Genomic DNA, 21289 nt, shown 5'->3' on the forward strand with positions numbered 1-21289 from the left:
ATATATATACAACAACTGAGGACATATTTATACGTTTCCCTTAACAGCGATATTCCTAAATCGTCAGCATTGCAAAGTTGCATTTTCCCTGTTGCTAAATGTCGAGGTGTTATTCACAAATTCAACCACAAGTTTGATACCCTTACGCCCATATCTCTTTATCAATTCGAAGTCCTCTATTATCTCCAAAACATTTTGTCTCGCTGCAGCCATTTTTTGATTCTTTGTGAATAGGTCTTACTGAGTTAGGAGTCCTCTCGAGGACTTTTAAGCTCTCCTAGACTTGGGTTCTACTTTTGGGTCCATAATACTTTGTGAATTGCTCTAATTTAAATCAATTAGGAGTCCAACATTTAAGACTGACACGCCCATTATTCTTAAGGGTTTCTCCTAAATCAGCCACTAACCCTAACTTTTAACCCTAAGATTCTTTGGGAATATGGCCCCTGGTCTAGCCCCGTACTCATCCCTCTAGCCCTTAACTCATCCCTACATCCCTTAACTCATCCAGGTAGCCCATAACTCCTCCCTCTAGCCTTTACCCATCAATGTAGCCCTTAACTCAGCCCTCTAGCATTAACTCATCCCTGTAGCCCTTAACTCAGCCCTCTAGCATTAACTCATCCCTGTAGCCCTTAACTCATCCCTCTAGCCTTTACCCATCAATGTAGCCCTTAACTCATCCCTCTAGCCTTTACTCATCAATGTAGCCCTTAACTCATCCCTCTAGCCTTTACTCATCAATGTAGCCCTTAACTCATCCCTCTAGCCTTTACCCATCAATGTAGCCCTTAACTCATCCCTCTAGCCTTTACTCATCAATGTAGCCCTTAACTCATCCCTCTAGCCTTTACCCATCAATGTAGTCCTTAACTCATCCCTCCGGCCCTTAGCTCATCCCTCATCCACCCCAGAGGAAGTGTAGGGGCCTCTAGGGCCCTGGGCCCCAGAGGGTCTCTTCCCCAGGAGCTCAGATCTCTTTTTTCTAGGACTTCTTCTTCCATTTCACTGTTGTGTACACCACATCACAGTCGGCCCCTTCTCCCAGTCCAACAGCCCCTTCTCCCAGTCCAACAGCCCCTTCTCCCAGTCCAACAGCCCCTTCTCCCAGTCCAGCAGCCTCTTCTCCTGCTCCAACAGGATCCTGTCTCGGTCCGACCGTGTTCATCAGTGTATCAATGTTAGCATAGATGTCCTCCCCACTTCTGAAGAACACCTGAGTGAGATATAGATATTATATATATATATATATATATATATATATATATATATATATATATATATGGATTTACTGATTGGGATGTCAAAAAGACATCCCACACACACACACACACACACACACACACACACACACACACACACACACACACACACACACACACACACACACAAAGACACACATTTTTACACATTTGACTTATTTCATGGGAGCTCAGACTTATGGGAGCTCAACTCCTACTGTCTCACATGTAACTCACACCCTGGTTACCCGGGTTAAAAACGGTTACGTTTAGGGTGACCTTGGGACAAAGATAGGGTTAGGGTTACCTGTATAAACATAGGGTCGGGTTAGGGTAACCCATTTACAGATAAGGTTAGGGTTACCTTGGTAAACATAGGGTTAGGGTAGCCTGTTTACCGATAAGGTTATGGTTACCCTGCTAACGATAGGGTTAGGGTAACCTGTTTACAGATAAAGTTAGGTTGACCGTGGGAAAAAGATGGGGTTAGGATTATCTGGGTAAACATATGGTCGGTTTAGGGTAACCTGTTTACAGATAAGGTTAGGGTTACCTTGGTAAACATAGGGTTAGGGTAACCTGTTTACAGATAAGGTTATGGTTACCTTGCTAATGATAGGGTTAGGGTAACCTGTTTACAGATAAGGTTAGGCTTACCTTGGTAAAGATAGTGTTAGGGTCAGCCGGTTACAGATTGTTTTCAGATAAGGTATCCTGGGTATAAATAAGGGGAGGCTTACCTTGGAGTTCCCTTGGTTGGGTGGAGCTTTGTTGAGTAGGCCATCACTGCCAAGTCTTGTTCGGGTGGCCATTTTCCAAGCTCTGGAATGTTCACAGTAGGGAAGAAGAAGAAGAAGAAGAAGAAGAAGAAGAAGAAGAAGAAGAAGAAGAAGAAGAAGAAGAAGAAGAAGAAGAAGAAGAAGAAGAGGATGGAGAAGAAGAAGCTGACCATTTTTGATTGACATTGTGATTAGCTGAATTGATCCCACTGCCAGACAGGGAAAGTGGTTTCAATTCAGATGATGAACTCGGTGTGCCTGTAAACTAAGTATTGAATAATGAGAATAATTAAATAATCAGTGAAGAAATGGACATTCGTACGAACAATGGCTAGCAGTCCACGTACCTTACGGCACACACTGTTGCAAACAGCAGACCCACGGCTAGCACTGCAGTAGCAGCTATCCAGGGCAGTTGGTCTGAGTGTGAAAAGGTGGCACCAGGAATTTGTGATTTGACCAATCAAGGCATATTAAGAATCCCTTGTGCTTATTAGTCGTCGAAAGCCATTAAAAAAAAAGGAAATTTCTTACCAACCTACCAATTGGTGCAGTACATCAGGGAGGTGACCTGGGAGTTGATCTACACATCCTATATTTTGTTTATTACCTCACTTTCATGAACCATGATCTATGATGCACAAGTCACTCCCTCAATTTTTTCTTACACGGAATGCCTCAAGGCTCAGTCCTTGGCCCTTTTATATTTTCCATATATTTTTAACAGCTAGGTCAAATCCTTCATCAGCAAATCAGTTTCTATTCATATGCAGACTACTGCCAGCCCAATTTCTTGTTTGACTACAATAAAACGCAACACAACTGGTCAGAATACAACACAGAATATTTTAAGTTGTTGTGTATCCAAAACTTTCTTCCGCTAAACTTAGATCAGATGGATGCCATTACCATAGGGGCAGGCCAGAGAGCACTTCCTGGTATCCAATCATGGTATCCTGTTGCATCATACCCCAATGCAGAAATGTTGGTGTCATCTTTTCTAACAACTTTTTCCACAAGATAATATCAGTCTTTGAATTGTGTTTCCGCAGTGTCGTATTATCTATAAAATTAGATTGTTTTTATCCCGTTAAAATCTTGACACTGTTATCAACACTCTCATCTCTTCTTGCTTAGACTACTGTAACTCGTTGTATTACTGTCCCTCTCATTACAGCGTCTACAAACTTGAGCTTTTTTTCTTATTTCAAATATCTCCTAATTCATCTTGCTTGTCATTATTACTTTATCGATTCTACTTTTAGTAATTTGTTTTGTTTGTATGACCATGTAAATTACTTTGTAACTTTGAAAAGTGCTATATAAATAAATATAATTATTATAATTATTATCATACATCATCTGTAGTCTACATCACTCCTATTTGTGATGGGAGTATTTTTAAAGACCTTGTAATGACTGATCAGCTGGTGTTGCAATAGGGTCCCTTTATCTGCCTGAGGTCAGACCTGTCAGGTTTGGCTGTGTATCCAGGCGGGGGACAGGAAGCTCCTGGCTGGTGTTCCCGGCAGCGTTGGAGCTGTGGCAGGTCAAGGCTGTCAGACCAGCAGGGGCCCTCATTGTGAGGGAGCTCCTCAACGTGGCGTTCTCCAGGTTGACCTGGCTAACAGACACGTCTTCAGAACCCAACACCAGTTTCCCATCCAACCTCCACTCCAGAGACGGTGATGGTCTGCCCACGCTGTCGCAGGAACATCGCACCCAGGCTGCAATTCTGCTACAGCCTGAAGAGGGCAGGATCCTGGGAGGAGCTGTGAATACATGGAAGGGGGAAGACAACATCAAGAGAGAATTTGGAGAAGTCATCTTACTTCCGGTTTAACAAAAAACATTGTTATCACTACATCACCAAACTCAGGGTTGTTCCTGGTTTTGAGTCAATCTTACTTTGAATGTCAACCTTACAATAAGCTGTCAGAGTGAACAGAAAAGCAAAGCAAAAACTGAAATGAATAGATAAGAAACGTAATCAGGTTTGAATAAAATAACCTTACAATTGCTCAATGGTTTTGAGTCAATCTTACTTTGAATTATTGATCAACACACTGCTTTGTCTTCTGTCTTAGATCGAGGAAACCTTATGATGCATCACCAAGCTCAGGGTGGTTTCCTGTTTTGAATCAACTTACTTTGAATGTCAATCTTGAAGACATCAGACTTTTCTGTGCCAAAGTCATTCCGGACCTCACAGAAGAAAACGTTATTGGCGTTCCACAGCTGGATGGACAGAGAAGATCCACTCCCGATCTTAAGGATGTGTTCTCCTTGTATTCGGTACCAGGTGAACTTGTTGACAGCAGGGTTAGCATGACTGGTGCAGGTCAGGTTGAGGCAGCCTCCCTCTCTGGCTGGAAGACACGGGCTGCCGACAGCAGAGGTGTTCCTGGGGGCATCTGAGAGAGAACCCACCAATCAGAGCCTAGCCCTCAGCTCCGGTGTCATGTTGGTCAGATGTTGTGAATTTAACAAAACTGTTCCAAATACAATAAAATAAAGTAAAGGAAATGTAAAACAGAAGAAGCATCAAAAGTTCTTGTTTATCAACCCACTGCTTTGTCTTCTAAGATCAAGTAAAAAAAAGGTATATTACAGAGAAGATCAATATAAAAAAGTAAACAAACTAGAACTGCAAGCAGTTATGCAGGGGTCCAAGAAGTGTGCATTTCGCCGGCACAACGCGACAAGAACTGTGCGTTTCGCCGGCACAACGCGAAGCAAGTATTCAAAACGCTACCGTGAACAACATGTGGATATAAAGGTTTTGACTGTGGGAGGTTCGGTGTGGGAGTTATAGCCCAAAACGCGTTTTCAGAACATTCCATTGGCCAATTAGGAGATATATTGTGTCGTCGTTTTTTTGCACCCCCTTGTGGCGAATTTTTCCAAAGACAATTTTCCTTTTCCAAATAACTCCCGCCCACATTAATAATTCTTGGCCATATTTTCTATATAGACTAGGGATTGCCCCTTGATGGTTTCCCTCGGGTTTGAAGAACATTCCTCAGGCCAATTAAAAGATATACAATTTCCTCGTTTATTGCGCCCCCTAATGGCGAAAAATTCCGGAATTTTTATCAAACGACATTAAGGTTAGCACCAACATGTGTGTAAAATTTGGACTTGTTCCGATGTCTAATTTTGGATTTCTTTGGATTTTTGATTTTCCACGTCTAATTTAGCTCATAAACCAATACTCAAAACGCTACCGTTTCGTCGTCGAAGGTCAAATCAAAAAACTGTCTCAGGATTCCTTTGCGTGTGCGTCTGAAGATGTCGTGTGCAAAGTTTGGTGTCGATTGGTCAAGAAATGTGGGAGGAGTAGGGAAAAAACTGTTTTGCGGTTTTCGCGATTTTGCGAAAAAAAATTATGGACGCAAATGGGCGTGGCCTATGCCAAAAGATGCAGCAGACTCCAGTGAATCTGTGCGTACAAGTTTTTGAATGTGGGCGATTCGGTGTGGGAGTTATAGCCCCAAACGCGTTTTCCCTTGGTATAGCGCCACCTAGTGTTCGGCGTGTCTGGATTTTGTCGTCTGCGTAGTCCGAAGAGATCTGGATCTAGTCATGCAATTCGCGTGTCGGCACCATTTACGGTTTGGGCTGTGGTCCCACTTTTAGGGGGGTAAGAATAATAACTAGAACTGCAAGCAGTTATGCAGGGGTCCAAGAAGTGTGCATTTCGCCGGCACAACGCGACAAGAAATGTGCGTTTCGCCGGCACAACGCGAAGCATGTGTTCAAAACGCTACCCTGAACCTGTGGATATAAAGGTTTTGACTGTGGGAGCTTCGGTGTGGGAGTTATAGCCTAAAACGCGTTTTCAGAACATTGGCCAAATAGGACATAGACAATGTCGTCGTTTTTTGGCGCCGCCCTGTGGCGAAATTTTCCAAGGACAATTTTCCTTTGCCAAAAACTCCCGCCCACATTAATAATTCTTGGCCATATTTTCTATATAGATTCGGGTTTGCCCCTTGATGGTTTCCCTTGAGTTTGAAGAACATTCCTTTGGCCAATTAGAAGATATACAATTTCGTCGTTTATTGCGCCCCCTAATGGCGAAATATTCCGAATTCTTTATTGAACGCCATTAAGGGTAGCACCGACATGTGTCTAAAATTTGGACTCGATCCGATGTCTCATTTTGGATTTCTTTGGATTTTTGCGTATCGACGTAAAACGTAGCTAATAAAGCAATATTCAAAACGCTACCGTTTCGTAGTCGAAGGTCGGATCAAAAAAGTATATAGTTTTTCTTTTCGTGTGCGTCTGACGATGTCGTGTGCAAAGTTTGGTGTCGATTGGTCAAGAAATGTGGGCGGAGTAGGGAAAAAACTGTTTTGCGGTTTTCGCGATTTTGCGAAAAAAAATTCTAGACGCAAATGGGCGTGGCCTATGCCAAAAGATGCAGCAGACTCCAGTGAATCTGTGTGTACAAGGTTTTGAATGTGGGAGGTTCGGTGTGGGAGTTATAGCCCCAAACGCGTATTCCTTGGTATAGCGCCACCTAGTGTTCGGCGTGTCTGGATTTTGTCGTCTGCGTACACATCACAGACCTGGATCTAGTCATGCAATTGGCGTGTCGGCACCATTTACGGTTTGGGGTGTGGTACCACTTCTAGCTGGGAATAATAATAACTAGAACTGCAAGCAGTTATGCAGGGGTCCAAGAAGTGTGCATTTCGCCGGCACAACGCGACAAGAAATGTGCGTTTCGCCGGCACAACGCGAAGCATGTGTTCAAAACGCTACCCTGAACCTGTGGATACAAAGGATTTGATTGTGGTAGGAGTAGCGAGAAGTCAGTGTGGCGTTTTCGCGGCGAAATTTTGCAGAAGATATACAATTTCCTCGTTTATTGCGCCCCCTAATGGCGAAATTTTCCGAATTTTTTATCGAACGACCTTAAGGCTAGCCCCGACATGTGTGTCAAATGTGGACTCGATCCGATGTCTCATTTTGTTTTTTTTGGGATTTTTGATTTTCCACGTCAAATTTAGCTAATAAACCAATATTGAAAACGCTACCGTTTCGTCGTCGAAGGTCGGATCAAAAAACTGTCCGAGGGTTTCTTTGCGTGTGCGTCTGAAGATGCCGTGTGCAAAGTTTGGTGTTGATTGGTCGAGAAATGTGGGAGGAGTAGCGAGAAAACTGTTTTGCGGTTTTCGCGATTTTGCGAAAAAAAATTCTAGACGCAAATGGGCGTGGCCTATGCCAAAAGATGCAGCAGACTCCAGTGAATCTGTGTGTACAAGGTTTTGAATGTGGGAGGTTCGGTGTGGGAGTTATAGCCCCAAACGCGTATTCCTTGGTATAGCGCCACCTAGTGACCGGCGTGTCTGGATTTTGTCGTCTGCATAGTCCGAAGACATCTGGATCTAGTCATGCAATTGGCGTGTCGGCACCATTTACGGTTTGGGCTGTGGTCCCACTTTTAGGGAGGTAAGTATAATAGGAAAAATCCTTACAAAAACAATAGGGATCCAACCTGTTGGCTTGGACCCCTAATAATAGGAACTAGAACTGCAAGCAGTTATGCAGGGGTCCAAGAAGTGTGCATTTCGCCGGCACAACGCGACAAGAAATGTGCGTTTCGCCGGCACAACGCGAAGCATGTGTTCAAAACGCTACCCTGAACCTGTGGATACAAAGGATTTGACTGTGGTAGGAGTAGCGAGAAGTCAGTGTAGCGTTTTCGCGGCGAAATTTTGTAGAAGATATACAATTTCCTCGTTTATGGTGCCCCCTAATGGCGAAATTTTCCGAAATTTTTATCGTACGACATTAAGGTTAGCACCAACATGTGTGTAAAACTTGGAGTCGATCCGATGTGTAATTTTGGATTTCTTTGGATTTTTGATATTCCACGTCTAATTTAGCTAATAAACCAATATTCAAAACGCTACCGTTTCGTTGTCGAAGGACGGATCAAAAAAGTAATGCAGGAATTCTTTTCGTGTAGGTCTGAAGATGCCGTGTGCAAAGTTTTGTGTCAATTGGTCAAGAATTGTGGGAGGAGTAGCGAAAATACAGTTTTGCGGTTTTCGCGATTTTGCGAAAAAAAATTATAGACGCAAATGGGCGTGGCCTATGCCAAAAGATGCAGCAGACTCCAGTGAATAAGTGCGTACAAGTTTTTGAATGTGGGAGATTCGGTGCGGGAGTTATAGCCCCAAACGCGTCTGTCCTTGGTATAGCGCCACCTAGTGGCCGGCGTGTCTGGATTTGGTTATCTGAGTAGCGGTGCCGTACCTGGATCTAGTGATGCAATTGGCGCGTGTGCACCATTTACGGTTTGGGCTGTGGTACCACTTCTATGGCGGGAAGTATAAAAACAAGAAATGTGCGTTTCGCCGGCACAAAGCGAAGCATGTGTTCAAAACGCTACCCTGAACCTGTGGATACAAAGGATTTGACTGTGGTAGGAGTAGCGAGAAGTCAGTGTAGCGTTTTCGCTGCGAAATTTTGTAGAAGATATACAATTTCCTCGTTTATTGCGCCCCCTAATGGCGAAATTTTCCGAAATTTTTATCGAACGACATTAAGGTTAGCACTAACATGTGTGTAAAATGTGGACTCGATCCGATGTCTAATTTTGGATTTCTTTGGATTTTTAGGGGTCCAAGCCAACAGGTTGGATCCCTATTGTTTTTGTAAGGATTTTTATTATTATACTTCCCGCGCTAAAAGTGGGCCCACAGCCCAAACCGTAAATGGTGCCGACACGCCAATTGCATGACTAGATCCAGGTCCGGCACCGCTACTCAGATAACAAAATCCAGACACGCCGGCCACTAGGTGGCGCTATACCAAGGAAAGACGCGTTTGGGGCTATAACTCCCACACCGAACCTCCCACATTCAAAACCTTGTACACACATATTCACTGGAGTCTGCTGCATCTTTTGGCATAGGCCACGCCCATTTGCGTCTAGAATTTTTTTTCGCAAAATCGCGAAAACCGCAAAACTGTTTTTTCGCTACTCCTCCCACATTTCTCGACCAATCAACACCAAACTTTGCACACGACATCTTCAGACGCACACGCAAAGAATGCACGAAACACTCTTTTGATGCGACCTTTGACGACGAAACGGTAGCGTTTTGAATATTGGTATATTAGCTAAATTAGACGTGGAATATCAAAAATCCAAAGAAATCCAAAATTAGACATCGGATCGAGTCCAAATTTTACACACATGTTGGTGCTAACCTTAATGTCGTTCGATAAAAATTTCGGAAAATTTCGCCATTAGGGGCGCAATAAACGAGGAAATTGTATATCTTCTAATTGGCTGAAGGAATGTTCTTCAAACTCAAGGGAAACCATCAAGGGGCAAACCCGAGTCTATATAGAAAATATGGCCAAGAATTATTAATGTGGGCGGGAGTTATTTGGCAAAGGAAAATTGTCTTTGGAAGATTTCGCCACAGGGCGGCGCCAGAAAACTACGACATTGTCTATCTCCTATTTGGCCAATGTTCTGAAAACGCGTTTTAGGCTATAACTCCCACACCGAAGCTCCCACAGTCAAAACCTTTATATCCACATGTTGTTCACGGTAGCGTTTTGAATACTTGCTTCGCGTTGTGCCGGCGAAACGCACATTTCTTGTCGCGTTGTGCCGGCGAAATGCACACTTCTTGGACCCCTGCATAACTGCTTGCAGTTCTAGTTGATATTCCACGTCTAATTTAGCTAATAAACCAATATTCAAAACGCTACCGTTTCGTCGTCAAAGGTCGCATCAAAAAAGTGTTTCATGCATTCTTTGCGTGTGCGTCTGAAGATGTCGTGTGCAAAGTTTGGTGTCGATTGGTCAAGAAATGTGGGAGGAGTAGGGAAAAAACAGTTTTGCGGTTTTCGCGATTTTGCGAAAAATATTCCTAGACGCAAATGGGCGTGGCCTATGCCAAAAGATGCGGCAGACTCCAGTGAATCTGTGTGTCTAACTCTTCTGACTGTGGGAGGTTCGGTGTGGGAGTTATAGCCCCAAACGCGTCTTTCCTTGGTATAGCGCCACCTAGTGGCCGGCGTGTCTGGATTTTGTTATCTGAGTAGCGGTGCCGATTCTGGATCTAGTCATGCAATTGGCGCGTGTGCACCATTTACGGTTTGGGCTGTAGTTCCACTTTCACGGGGAGGTAGTATAATAACAAGAAATGTGCGTTTCGCCGGCACAACGCGAAGCATGTGTTCAAAACGCTACCCTGAACCTGTGGATACAAAGGATTTGACTGTGGTATGAGTAGCGAGAAGTCAGTGTAGCGTTTTCGCGGCGAAATTTTGTAGAAGATATACAATTTCCTCGTTTATGGCGCCCCCTAATGGCGAATTTTTCCGAATTTTTTATCGAACGACGATAAAGTTAACACCAACATGTGTGTAAAATTTGGACTCGATCCGATGTCTAATTTTGGATTTCTTTGGATTTTTGATATTCCACGTCTAATTTAGCAAATAAACCAATATTCAAAACGCTACCATTTCGTCGTCGAAAGTCGGATCAAAAAACTGTCTGAGGGTTTCTTTGCGTGTGCGTCTGAAGATGCCGTGTGCAAAGTTTGGTGTTGATTGGTCGAGAAATGTGGGAGGAGTAGCGAAAAAACAGTTTTGCGGTTTTCGCGATTTTGCGAAAAAAAATTCTAGACGCAAATGGGCGTGGCCTATGCCAAAAGATGCAGCAGACTCCAGTGAATCTGTGTGTACAAGGTTTTGAATGTGGGAGGTTCAGTGTGGGAGTTATAGCCCCAAACGCGTATTCCTTGGTATAGCGCCACCTAGGGGCCGGCGGGTCTGGATTTGGTCGTCTGCATAGTCCGAAGAGATCTGGATCTAGTCATGCAATTGGCGTGTCGGCACCATTTACGGTTTGGGCTGTGGTCCCACTTTTAGGGAGGTAAGTATAATAGGAAAAATCCTTACAAAAACAATAGGGATCCAACCTGTTGGCTTGGACCCCTAATAATAATCCTTACAAAAACAATAGGGATCCAACCTGTTGGCTTGGACCCCTAATAATAAAATGTACTCTTCATTGAGAAGGTAGTACATTGACTCACATGAGATACTGAGTTGGTATCTCGTAGACGTCACAGTTTTGTTCCCAGATGGTATGTAGTAGGCCGCAGTGCAGGAGACATTGTTTCCATGGTGGAGGAGGGAGGCGTTGAAGGTCAGAGTGGAGGTCACGGTGTCGTCCTGCTGGAGCTGGGTGCTGAGCCCCAGGGCGGGGGTCCACGTCACAGTGGGGGGGTGGGTGTCACAGTAGGACGGGGCAGAGCACCCCAGCTCCACAGGAGTCCCCTCCACCACCGGCTCCTTGGGGGGGGTCAAACGAGGTGCATCAGGGAGCCCTGGGTACCAAACCAATTTAGAGCGGTTACTATGGAGACCCAAGCATAATCTGAACCACAGTGAGACTAATAGGACTTGTGAGAGATGTTTGTTTCAGACGGACACACATTGCACTTACCCTTGATCCTGATGGTCACTGGGTTTTCATAAAAATTATAGTTTAAGGCACTTCCATCACATTGAATTCTAAAATAATATTTAACATTGTCTTCATGTACGTTATTGAATGTTGTGGTACAGTTGTATGCGGTAAGGTCCCCCCTGAATGTTGTAGAACTTATAGGTTGATATGTCATTTTATACCAATATTTTCCACATCCAGGGTTTAGCCAGGCATCATACCCGTCCCTCAAGATGAAGGAACAAGGAACGGTAACACAGGATCCACTGAGTGTCATCACACTTGCTGGCACTAGGACCTTAAATTCTGCAGCGTTGCATCCAGCACCTTTAAAACAAGAGGTTGACAAATCCAAAGGCTCAATCGATGCACAAACTGTGACAATATATTTTAAGGCAACATTGAACTTCCTAAAAAACAAGATAATTTATCTGAATCAATTAAATTATTATTAGTAAGTTATATTATTTACTAAGTTATTAGTTATTATTATTATTATCATTATTATCGTCATTATTATGTTTGATTTGTATGGTATGCTTTTAATTAGTTTTTTTCAAATCTTACTTTTTAATATATATGCATTAACAGAGCAAGTACTACAGGTATTATTAGAGTACTACAGAGGGTAAAAACAGACTACAGGGAGAACTTCAGTGCTACAGGTATTAAGAAGGTAACTACAGGTTTCAACTGAGAGGGTTGAGATGTTTACCTTGCAGGAGACTAAAGAGCAGAAATAGTCTCCAGGATCCAGTCATGTTCTCCTCCAGAACTTCATCAGGAGAAATACAAAAATCTCATTAACTTCTGTACTACACTTAATATCGTACTCCCCTTAAGTTATTCAGTACTACACTTATAATAATAAGACATTGTTAAATGCTATTGAAATGTCTATTTCAAAATACCAGTAAATCTACCACTTTTACCATGACTAATTAAACTAATTTTTCATCATATAATACCAATATTCGAAGAAGAACAATGATAATAACTATGCATATGTGATGTATTAACTTTAAAGATAACATTTGGAAATGTTAAACTCTTGAGAAGTTTAGACAGAGATATAAACAGGAAAACAAAAGATAACACCCTTACATTAACTAAAACAGGTATTGCTTGAATAAAACAAAAAATAATATACATCAATACATGTAATAGACATTAGACGTGTAATACATCAGTAATTATGTTCCTTTGTTCTATCAACCAGACATAGAGTTGACTTACGTGATAGAGGTGAAGGACTTGATATGAAGTTCCTGAAGAGTAAAAGCTTTACTTCATCTTTCTCTCTACGCCGTGGTGAGGTGACTGAATGAGGAACTTATTAAAATGTACACGAGCAGAGACATAACGTAGAGCTGAGCCAACACACAGGAAGAAGATATATTTAGAGATTAAAGGTTCAACAAAACCACATCAACCAATATTAATACTGCACTGATTAGTAAATACTGTTAATACTGTTGTTGCTGTTCTCCGTTAACACTGGTCTGTTATCATTGTTAATAATGTTAACTATGTTAATGCAGCTAATACTGTTCTCCATTAATACTATTGATACTGGTATCTGTTAATACTGTAACTAATGTAAACACTGTTGAAGCTGTTCACACTGTTCAGTGGTAATCTTAAAATTGTGGTTAATCTCGTTGATACTGTTCTCTGTTAATTCTTCTCACTGTTGATACTGTTGATAATGTTCTTTGTTAATACTGTTAATACTGATGATACTGTTCTGTTAATACTGTTAATACTGTTAATACTGTTGATACTGTTCCGTTAATACTGTGTTTAGACCCGGCTCTAGGCCGTAATAAACTATTGGAGAGGGTGATGATTGAAAGAGAAAACTTAACATAATTGAATGAAGGACGACCGCTAAATTGAAGTAATGACATGTGTAGATCAGCAGCATCAGTAACACAGTAAGTGGATGATGGATATATGTTATGTAGTGGTGTAGAGTCCACAAAGCAGGGTAATGGAACAGAAAACGGGAAGTTGAGCAGCCTGCACAACGGAAAGCGAGTGCACTGGGGTCGAGGGCTTGAGGACTGCGTCATTCAAAATGGCAGCTTCTGAGATCACATGACACAGGTGCTTCCACCTCTCCGTAATGAGCCACTGGCTCCTCCCACGACCTCCAACACATGAGCAGGGGACCCGCCCCCAGTCTCCTCGAGCCGCAGGGTCGGCACAACTGTTAGTACTGTTAATACTGCTCTGTTAATACTGTTAATACTGCTCTGTTAATACTGTTAATACTGCCCTGTTAACACTTTTGATAATAATCCCTGTTAATACTGTTGATACTTCCCTGTTCATACTGCCTGTAGCAAATGTCCATGTTATCCACCTAGGACGCTGCCCCACCCCACCTAGGTGACTTATTTTGGGCTCCTCAAGACAAAGGACGTAGGGTGGTGGTGTTAAAAATATGGTTTATTGCACAAAGTGTGATAATGAACACGGCAAGGGTGCTCCGCTGCCGAGTGCAGACGGCTGGTCTAACCTGTGCTCACTGATTACTCAATGTGCAACAGGTGTGCAGCCTCACCCAGCACCAGAGTCCAATCAGACTCCGCCAGCTGAGGCTGCTTAAACCAGCCATCACACACACACACTGCCACAGTGGCATAAAAGGGGACCTATTATGCTTTTTCGACTTTTATAACCTATAAATGTTGTTATAATGATTGATAGTAATGTTTAACCATACTAAAGTGTCAAATAATGACGTACATGCATTTCGACGTATTCCCTGCTGACAGTCTGGGGTGGTTGTGCAGAGCGCTAAACACTCGGGGCAACGTTTGCGATTCACTTGTTCACATTTCCGGGAAACATCTACGTAGACGTACTCCTGCCACGCCCCCTTATGCCTGGTCAAATCTGCCCGCGCGCGCTTCAAGGAAGCTAACCAATCACAACGGAGTTGGGTTGGCAGGAAGGGGTTGAGGGGGCGGAGAAGGACGAAACGGACTGTTGACAGAGAATGCTGAAAGCGCCCAGATGAGGGGAAGAGTTTCCCGAAAATCTACATCGTTTTTTGTTTATAGTTAAACATGACTATCAATCATTATAACAACGTTTATAGGTCATAAATGTCGAAAAGCATAATAGGTCCCCTTTAATCTCTGATGACTTATCATGGTCAATGTATGATGCAGTTCAGTAGGTGTGTTACATATAACACATTTGCCATGGCAATCTTGACAATTTATCGCCGAATAAGGTAACACAATAGTGCCTTAGACTGATGAAATCGATTGCTTTTGCAGTACTATGAATGTTGTGAAATAAATAAATCTTCAGGATTTCCACTTGAACACAGATAATACTGTTCTGTTACTGTAAAGTGTTCAGTGTTCATACTATTGATGCTGCTCTTAATACTGTTATTAATGTACTCTGTCAATACAAATACTTTTAATATTGCTACCTGTTTATACTGTTCCCTTCCGAAAATGCTTTCTGTTGGTACGGTCATCTGTTAACAATGTTTATATTGTTCTCTCTTGATACTGTAAACACTTCTCTTGGTTAATACTGATCAGGAAGACTGGTTGGTACCATGGGCCCCAAGGTATGCTAGTTATTGCCTAGGAATCTAGATGTTACCAGGGACACTAGTGGGGTACCAGGAACACTGGTCAGTGTTGGCTCTAGGCAGTTAGGGGCCCTAGGCAAGACTTTCTTTGGGGCCGCTCCGTACCTTGAGCTGAGAACTGTGACTTTACAAAAAACAAACAGAAGACTGCATTTGTTTAAAAGAGATGGTTACACATTTTAATTAACATTAGACATTGCTGTAAAACCTAGAAGATACATGACCTATGTTTAATTAGCCAAAGGGATAGAATTACAATTAATACATTCATTAAATGCAATAGATTTGCTGTCATGTTTCACACAATGTATGAAACAGTATATATTGCATTAAAATTCACTCTGGACAACTACAAGCCTTCTCTACCTGGGCTGTGGATGCAAATCACCACAAGAGGGCAACATAACCCCTCCGAATGGATCTTGAATTAGTGAATTCTTTAAATGTGTATTGTCTTAGCTGGTCCACACAATTGCATACTGAGCGTATAGGGCGGGCCGCCACTGACACTGATGGTTACCAACTTAGCAGCGATGCTAGTGGTCACCATGGACACAGGTGGTTACCAGGGGCGACCAGGGAACTCGTGCTTACCAGGTTCACGCGTTGGTACTAAGGCCTACCAGGGGCAAACGTTGTTCTCAGGGTTTACCAGGGCCGTATAATAGCAAGTAGGCTAAACACCATAGGATATCACCTTTATATTCATCGTAACCAATAAGAAAAAGAAAAAAATAAGGAAAGAAAAACATAGAGAAAAACAAGATGTTATTTTGATCAACAGTGAAACTATTAAGCGATATACTAACTATGAAAATATCTCCCTGGAGGAAATACTTGGTCATCATGAACTGTTTACTGAGTATCTTCAGTGAGCTCCCTAGAGACCGGTCATCCTGGGTGGGAGCCTGCAGGGCCTATATGGCGGGAGGAGGCTGCATCACGGTGCGTTGAGACTGGGGAACCGGCTCTCAGAACAGCCTCCTCTCTCGGTCCAACCGGCTCCTCTCTCGGCCCAACCGGGTTCATCTGTATCCCGCTGTTAACGTAGTCGTCCTCCTCACTTCCGAAGACGACCTGAGACACAGAATGGGTCTTCAATCACAACAGAGCTCCACAAATATCCCAGAGGTCAGTGTGGAGCTTGTATCCACGTTACCTGGGACTCCTCCTCGTCTGGGGGGGCTCGCTTCACAGTGGCAGCGTTAAAGGACCGCGTCTCCTCACCCACTTTCCGAGTTCTGAAATCAAAAGAATACACAGTAGAGCAAACTGTATATCAGAGGGGGTGGGATGGTCTATTGGTCAGGGGGTTTGGTAACCAGTTGAAAGGTTCTGGCAGAGCTATTATAGGGAGAGGGCTGTCCCACTCCCGTTGACCGGAATGCAACCGGAAAAATAATGAGCTCCAGGGGGACAGACTAGACCGTGTATTATGCATAGGGTGAACGGAGCTAAATATAGTACAATTAGAATCTCTGTCTATTTCTGATTCGCTGCTACATAGATAATAATCCACAGGTTATTGTAAATAATGCGATTTGTCCCACACACGATTGATGTGTGACAAACCTTTTTAGATCAGAAGCTCCAGCAGTGAAGCTACACGACGTGACGAGCACCTGGCAGCACTGTTAATGCTGCTGAATCTCTTCATGGTTTCTTTAAATAGCCCTCATTGATTAAAAATATATGTTTTGCAAATATTATGCATATATCTTGCCTTAAACGTTTTCAGATTTATTGAACAGCAGGGAATAATAAGTGTACATAGTTGGTACTTGAGGAGTAGGCCTAGTTGGCAACCGTCATTACACTCTACACTGTCAACGCTCCACTGCGCCCCTGGGGTTCAGTCCCCCATGGCCTCAGTCTGCTTGTAGGCTGCTAAATGACACAGTGAATGTGTACGAATTTATGTAGACTTACCTTATAATACACACGACCACGCCCACTATGCCCACGAATATCACAGCAGATTTGCCAATGCATAGCACCAAGTCTGGAATATTAAAGATCTGTGAAGGAACTGTGAATACAGGGAAAGACAACAAGAAGAGAGAATATCAAGCAAGGCATCTTCCTTCCTGTTCAACAAAAAAGATTGTTATCACTACATCCCCAAACTCAGGATCGTTCCTGTTTTTTAGTCAATCTAACTTTGAATGTCGATCTCACAATAAGCAGTGTCATCAAAAAAGCAGAACTAAAACTGAAATGAGTACCTAAAAAACATATTCAGGTTTGAATAAAATAACCTTACATTTGCTCACTGGTTTTGAGTCAATCTTACTTTGAATTATTGATCAACACACTGCTTTGTCTTCGGTCTTAGATCGAGGAAACCTTTAGGTACATCACCAAGCTCAGGGTGGTTTCCTGTTTTGAATCAACTTACTTTGAATGTCGATCTTGTAGACATTAGACTTTTCTGTACCAAAGTCATTCATGACCTCACAGAAGAAAACGTTATTGGCGTTCCACAGCTGGATGGACAGAGAAGATCCAGTCCCGATCTTAGGGATGTGTTGTCCGTGTATTCGGTACCAGGTGACCTCGCTGACAGCAGGGTTAGCATGACTGGTGCAGGTCAGGTTCAGGCAGCCTCCCTCTCTGGCTGGAAGACACGGGCTGCCGACAGCAGAGGTGTTCCTGGGGGCATCTGAGAGAGAACCCACCAATCAGAGCCTAGCCCTCAGCTCCGGTGTCATGTTGGTCAGATGTTGTGAATTTAACAAAACTGTTCTGAATACAATAAAATGAAGTAAATGAATTTAAAAACAGGAGAAGCATCAAAAGTTGTTGTTTATCAACCCACTGCTTTGTCTTCTAAGATCAAGGAAAAAAAAGGTATATATTACAGAGAAGATCAATATAAAAAAGTTAACCAATAATAAAATGTACTCTTCATTGAGAAGGTAGTACATTGACTCACATGAGATACTGAGTTGGTATCTTGTAGACGTCACAGTTTTGTTCCCAGATGGTATGTAGTAGGCCGCAGTGCAGGAGACTTTGTTTCCATGGTGGAGGTGGGAGGCGTTGAAGGTCAGAGTGGAGGTCACGGTATCGTTCTGCTGGAGCTGGGTGCTGAGCCCCAGGGCGGGGGTCCACGTCACAGTGGGGGGGTGGGTGTCACAGTAGGACGGGGCAGAGCACCCCAGCTCCACAGGAGTCCCCTCCACCACCGGCTCCTTGGGGGTGGTCAAACGAGGTGCATCAGGGAGCCCTGGGTACCAAACCAATTTAGAGCGGTTACTATGGAGACCCAAGCATTACCAGCATTCAGCATCATCTGAACCACAGTAAGACCAATAGGACTTAGAGACATGTTTGTTTCAGTCGGACACACATTGCACTTACCCTTGATCTGGATGGTCACTGGGTATTTTGAAAAATCATATTTTAATGGATTTCCACAGTTAATTCTAAGATAATATTGAACATTGTCTTCAAGTACGTTATTGAATGTTGTAGCACAGTTGTACGCTGTTAGATTTCCCCTGAATGTTGTAGCACTGATAGTTATTGCATCTTTTCTCCATATTGGTATACATCCAGGATGTAGATTGGCTTCATGCTTGTCCTCCACGTTGAAGGAACAAGGAACGGTAACACAGGATCCACTGAGTGTCGTCACCCTCGCTGGCAGTAGGACCTTAAATTCTGCAGCAATGCACCAAGCACCTTTAAAACAAGAGGTTGACAAATCCAAAGGCTCAATCGATGCACAAACTGACAAATATTTAAATGCAACATTGATCTTCCTAACAAAACAAGATAATATATCCTACTATTGTTATTAGTTAGTAATATTAGTTGCTAATTTATCAGTTATATTATAATTATCATCATTATTATAATAATAATAATTATTATTATTATTACCACATATTGAGAGGCGCCTCTAAATTAAATGTATTATTGTTATTATTATTATTATATTATGTGTGATTTGGAAGTTACATTTCAAAATTCGAAGTTTAAAATCTTAAATTTAAGTAATCCCTGATTAATTAAAAAGTATTAGCAGAGTAGTACCGGTATTGAGAGAGGACCAGAGAGAGAACTACAAGTATTAACAGAGTACTACAGAGGGCACTACAAGTATTAAGAGAGTACCACAGAGGAACAGGTATTAATAGAGTACTACAGAGCGTTACCTACAGGTATTAAGAGAGTAATATAAGTATTAACAAAGCAAGTACTACAGGTATTATCAGAGTACTACAGAGAGTAGGCCTACTTCAGTGCTACAGGTATTAAGATAGTACCCACTACAGGTATCAACTGAGAGGGTTGAGATGTTTACCTTGCAGGAGACTACAGAGCAGAAATAGTCTCCAGGATCCAGTCATGTTCTCCTCCAGAACTTCATCAGGAGAAATACAAAGATCTCATTAACTTCTGTACTACACTTAACATCGTACTACCCTTAAGGTATTCAGTACTACACTAATCAGAATCAGAATCAGAATCAGAAAAGGTTTATTGCCAAATACATTTACACATATTAGGAATTTGTCTTGGTATTCGTATTCGTTGTGCACGATCTTAACAAACAGTATGAACAGTAAACAAGAAACAATAAAGCAAGTATTCAATAATGAGTACTTAAAAAGATAAGAGTAATAATATAAAGACATTGTTAAATGCTATAGAAATGTCCATTTCAAAATACCGGTAAATCGACCACTTTTACCATGACTAATTAAACACATTTTCCATCATACCAATATTCAAAGAAGAACAATGATAATAACCATGCATCTGTGATGTATTACCTTTAAAGATAACAATTGGACGTGTTCAACTCTTGAGAAGTTTAGACAGAGATATAAACAGGAAAACAAAAGATAACACCCTTACATTAACTAAAACAGGTATTGCTTGAATAAAACCAAAAATAATATATATCAATACATGTAATCATTAATTGTGTTCCTTTGTTCTATCAACCAGACATAGAGTTGACTTACGTGATAGAGGTGAAGGACTTGATATGAAGTTCCTGAAGAGTAAAAGCTTTACTTCATCTTTCTCTCTACGCCTTGGTGAGGTGAGTGAATGAGGAACTTATTCAAATGTACACGAGCAGAGACATAACTTAGAGCTGAGCCAACATCCAGGAAGAATATATAGTTAGAGATTAAAGGTTCAACAAAACCATAATCAACCAATATTAATACTGCACTGTATGACTGTTGATTAGCAAATACCCTTAATACTGTTAATTGCTACTACTGTTAATAATGTTAACGCTGTTAATGCAGCTAATACTGTTCTCTATTAATACTATTGATACTGGTCTCTGTTAATACTGTTACTATTGTAAACACTGTTAAAGCCGTTCACACTGTTCACTGGTAATACTGTGGATACTGACTTTATTCATTTTGTTAATAATGTTAACACCGTTCATGCGGTTCTCTGATGATACTTTTCTGTGTTAACACTGTTGATACTGTTCTCTGTTAATCTCGTTGATACAGTTCTCTGTTAATTCTTCTCACTGTTGATACTGTTGATAATGTTCTTTGTTAATACTGTTAATACTGTTGATACTGTTCTGTTAATACTGTTGATGTTCTTTGTAAATACTGTTGATAATGTTCTTTGTTAATACTGTTGATACTGTTCTTTGTTAATAATGTTAATACTGTTGTTAATACTGTTGATACTGTTCTTTGTTAATACTGTTGATACTGTTCTTTGTTAATAATGTTAATACTGTTGTTAATACTGTTGATACTGTTCTTTGTTAATAATGTTAATACTGTTGTTGATACTGTTGACACTGTTCTGTTAATACTATTGATACTGTTCTTTGTTAATACTGTTGATACTGTTCTGTTCATACTGCGTTTAGACCCAGCTCTAGGCCGTAACAAACTATTGGAGAGGGTGATGATTGAGAGAGTAAACCTAACATAACTGAATGAAGGACGACCACTAAATTGAAGTAATGACATGTGTAGATCAGCAGCATCAGTAACACAGTAAGTGGATGATGGATATATGTTATGTAGTGGTGTAGAGTCGACAAGGCAGGGTAATGGAACAAAAAACGGGAAGTTGAGCAGCCTGCACAACGGAAAGCGAGTGCACTGGGGTCGAGGGCTTGAAGACGGCGCCATTCAAAATGGCA

General features: G+C 41.9%; 1 protein-coding gene across 1 annotated transcript in view; it reads right to left on the bottom strand.

The window, feature by feature from the left end:
• Window positions 1-810: 810 nt before the first annotated feature.
• The window catches only part of LOC115545349 (sialic acid-binding Ig-like lectin 14), a 49173-nt gene continuing 28694 nt past the window's right edge, over window positions 811-21289 (bottom strand). The window contains exons 7-9 of the mRNA XM_030358395.1: window positions 2368-2440; window positions 1982-2063; window positions 811-1216 (exon numbers count right to left, since the gene is read on the bottom strand). Coding sequence (XP_030214255.1) covers window positions 986-1216; window positions 1982-2063; window positions 2368-2440 — 386 coding nt within the window. The 3' untranslated portion in view covers window positions 811-985. The remainder of the gene's footprint in view (window positions 1217-1981; window positions 2064-2367; window positions 2441-21289) is intronic.

Source organism: Gadus morhua, chromosome 6 (genome assembly GCF_902167405.1).
Source record: "Gadus morhua chromosome 6, gadMor3.0, whole genome shotgun sequence".
NCBI classification, from domain to species: Eukaryota; Metazoa; Chordata; class Actinopteri; order Gadiformes; family Gadidae; genus Gadus; species Gadus morhua.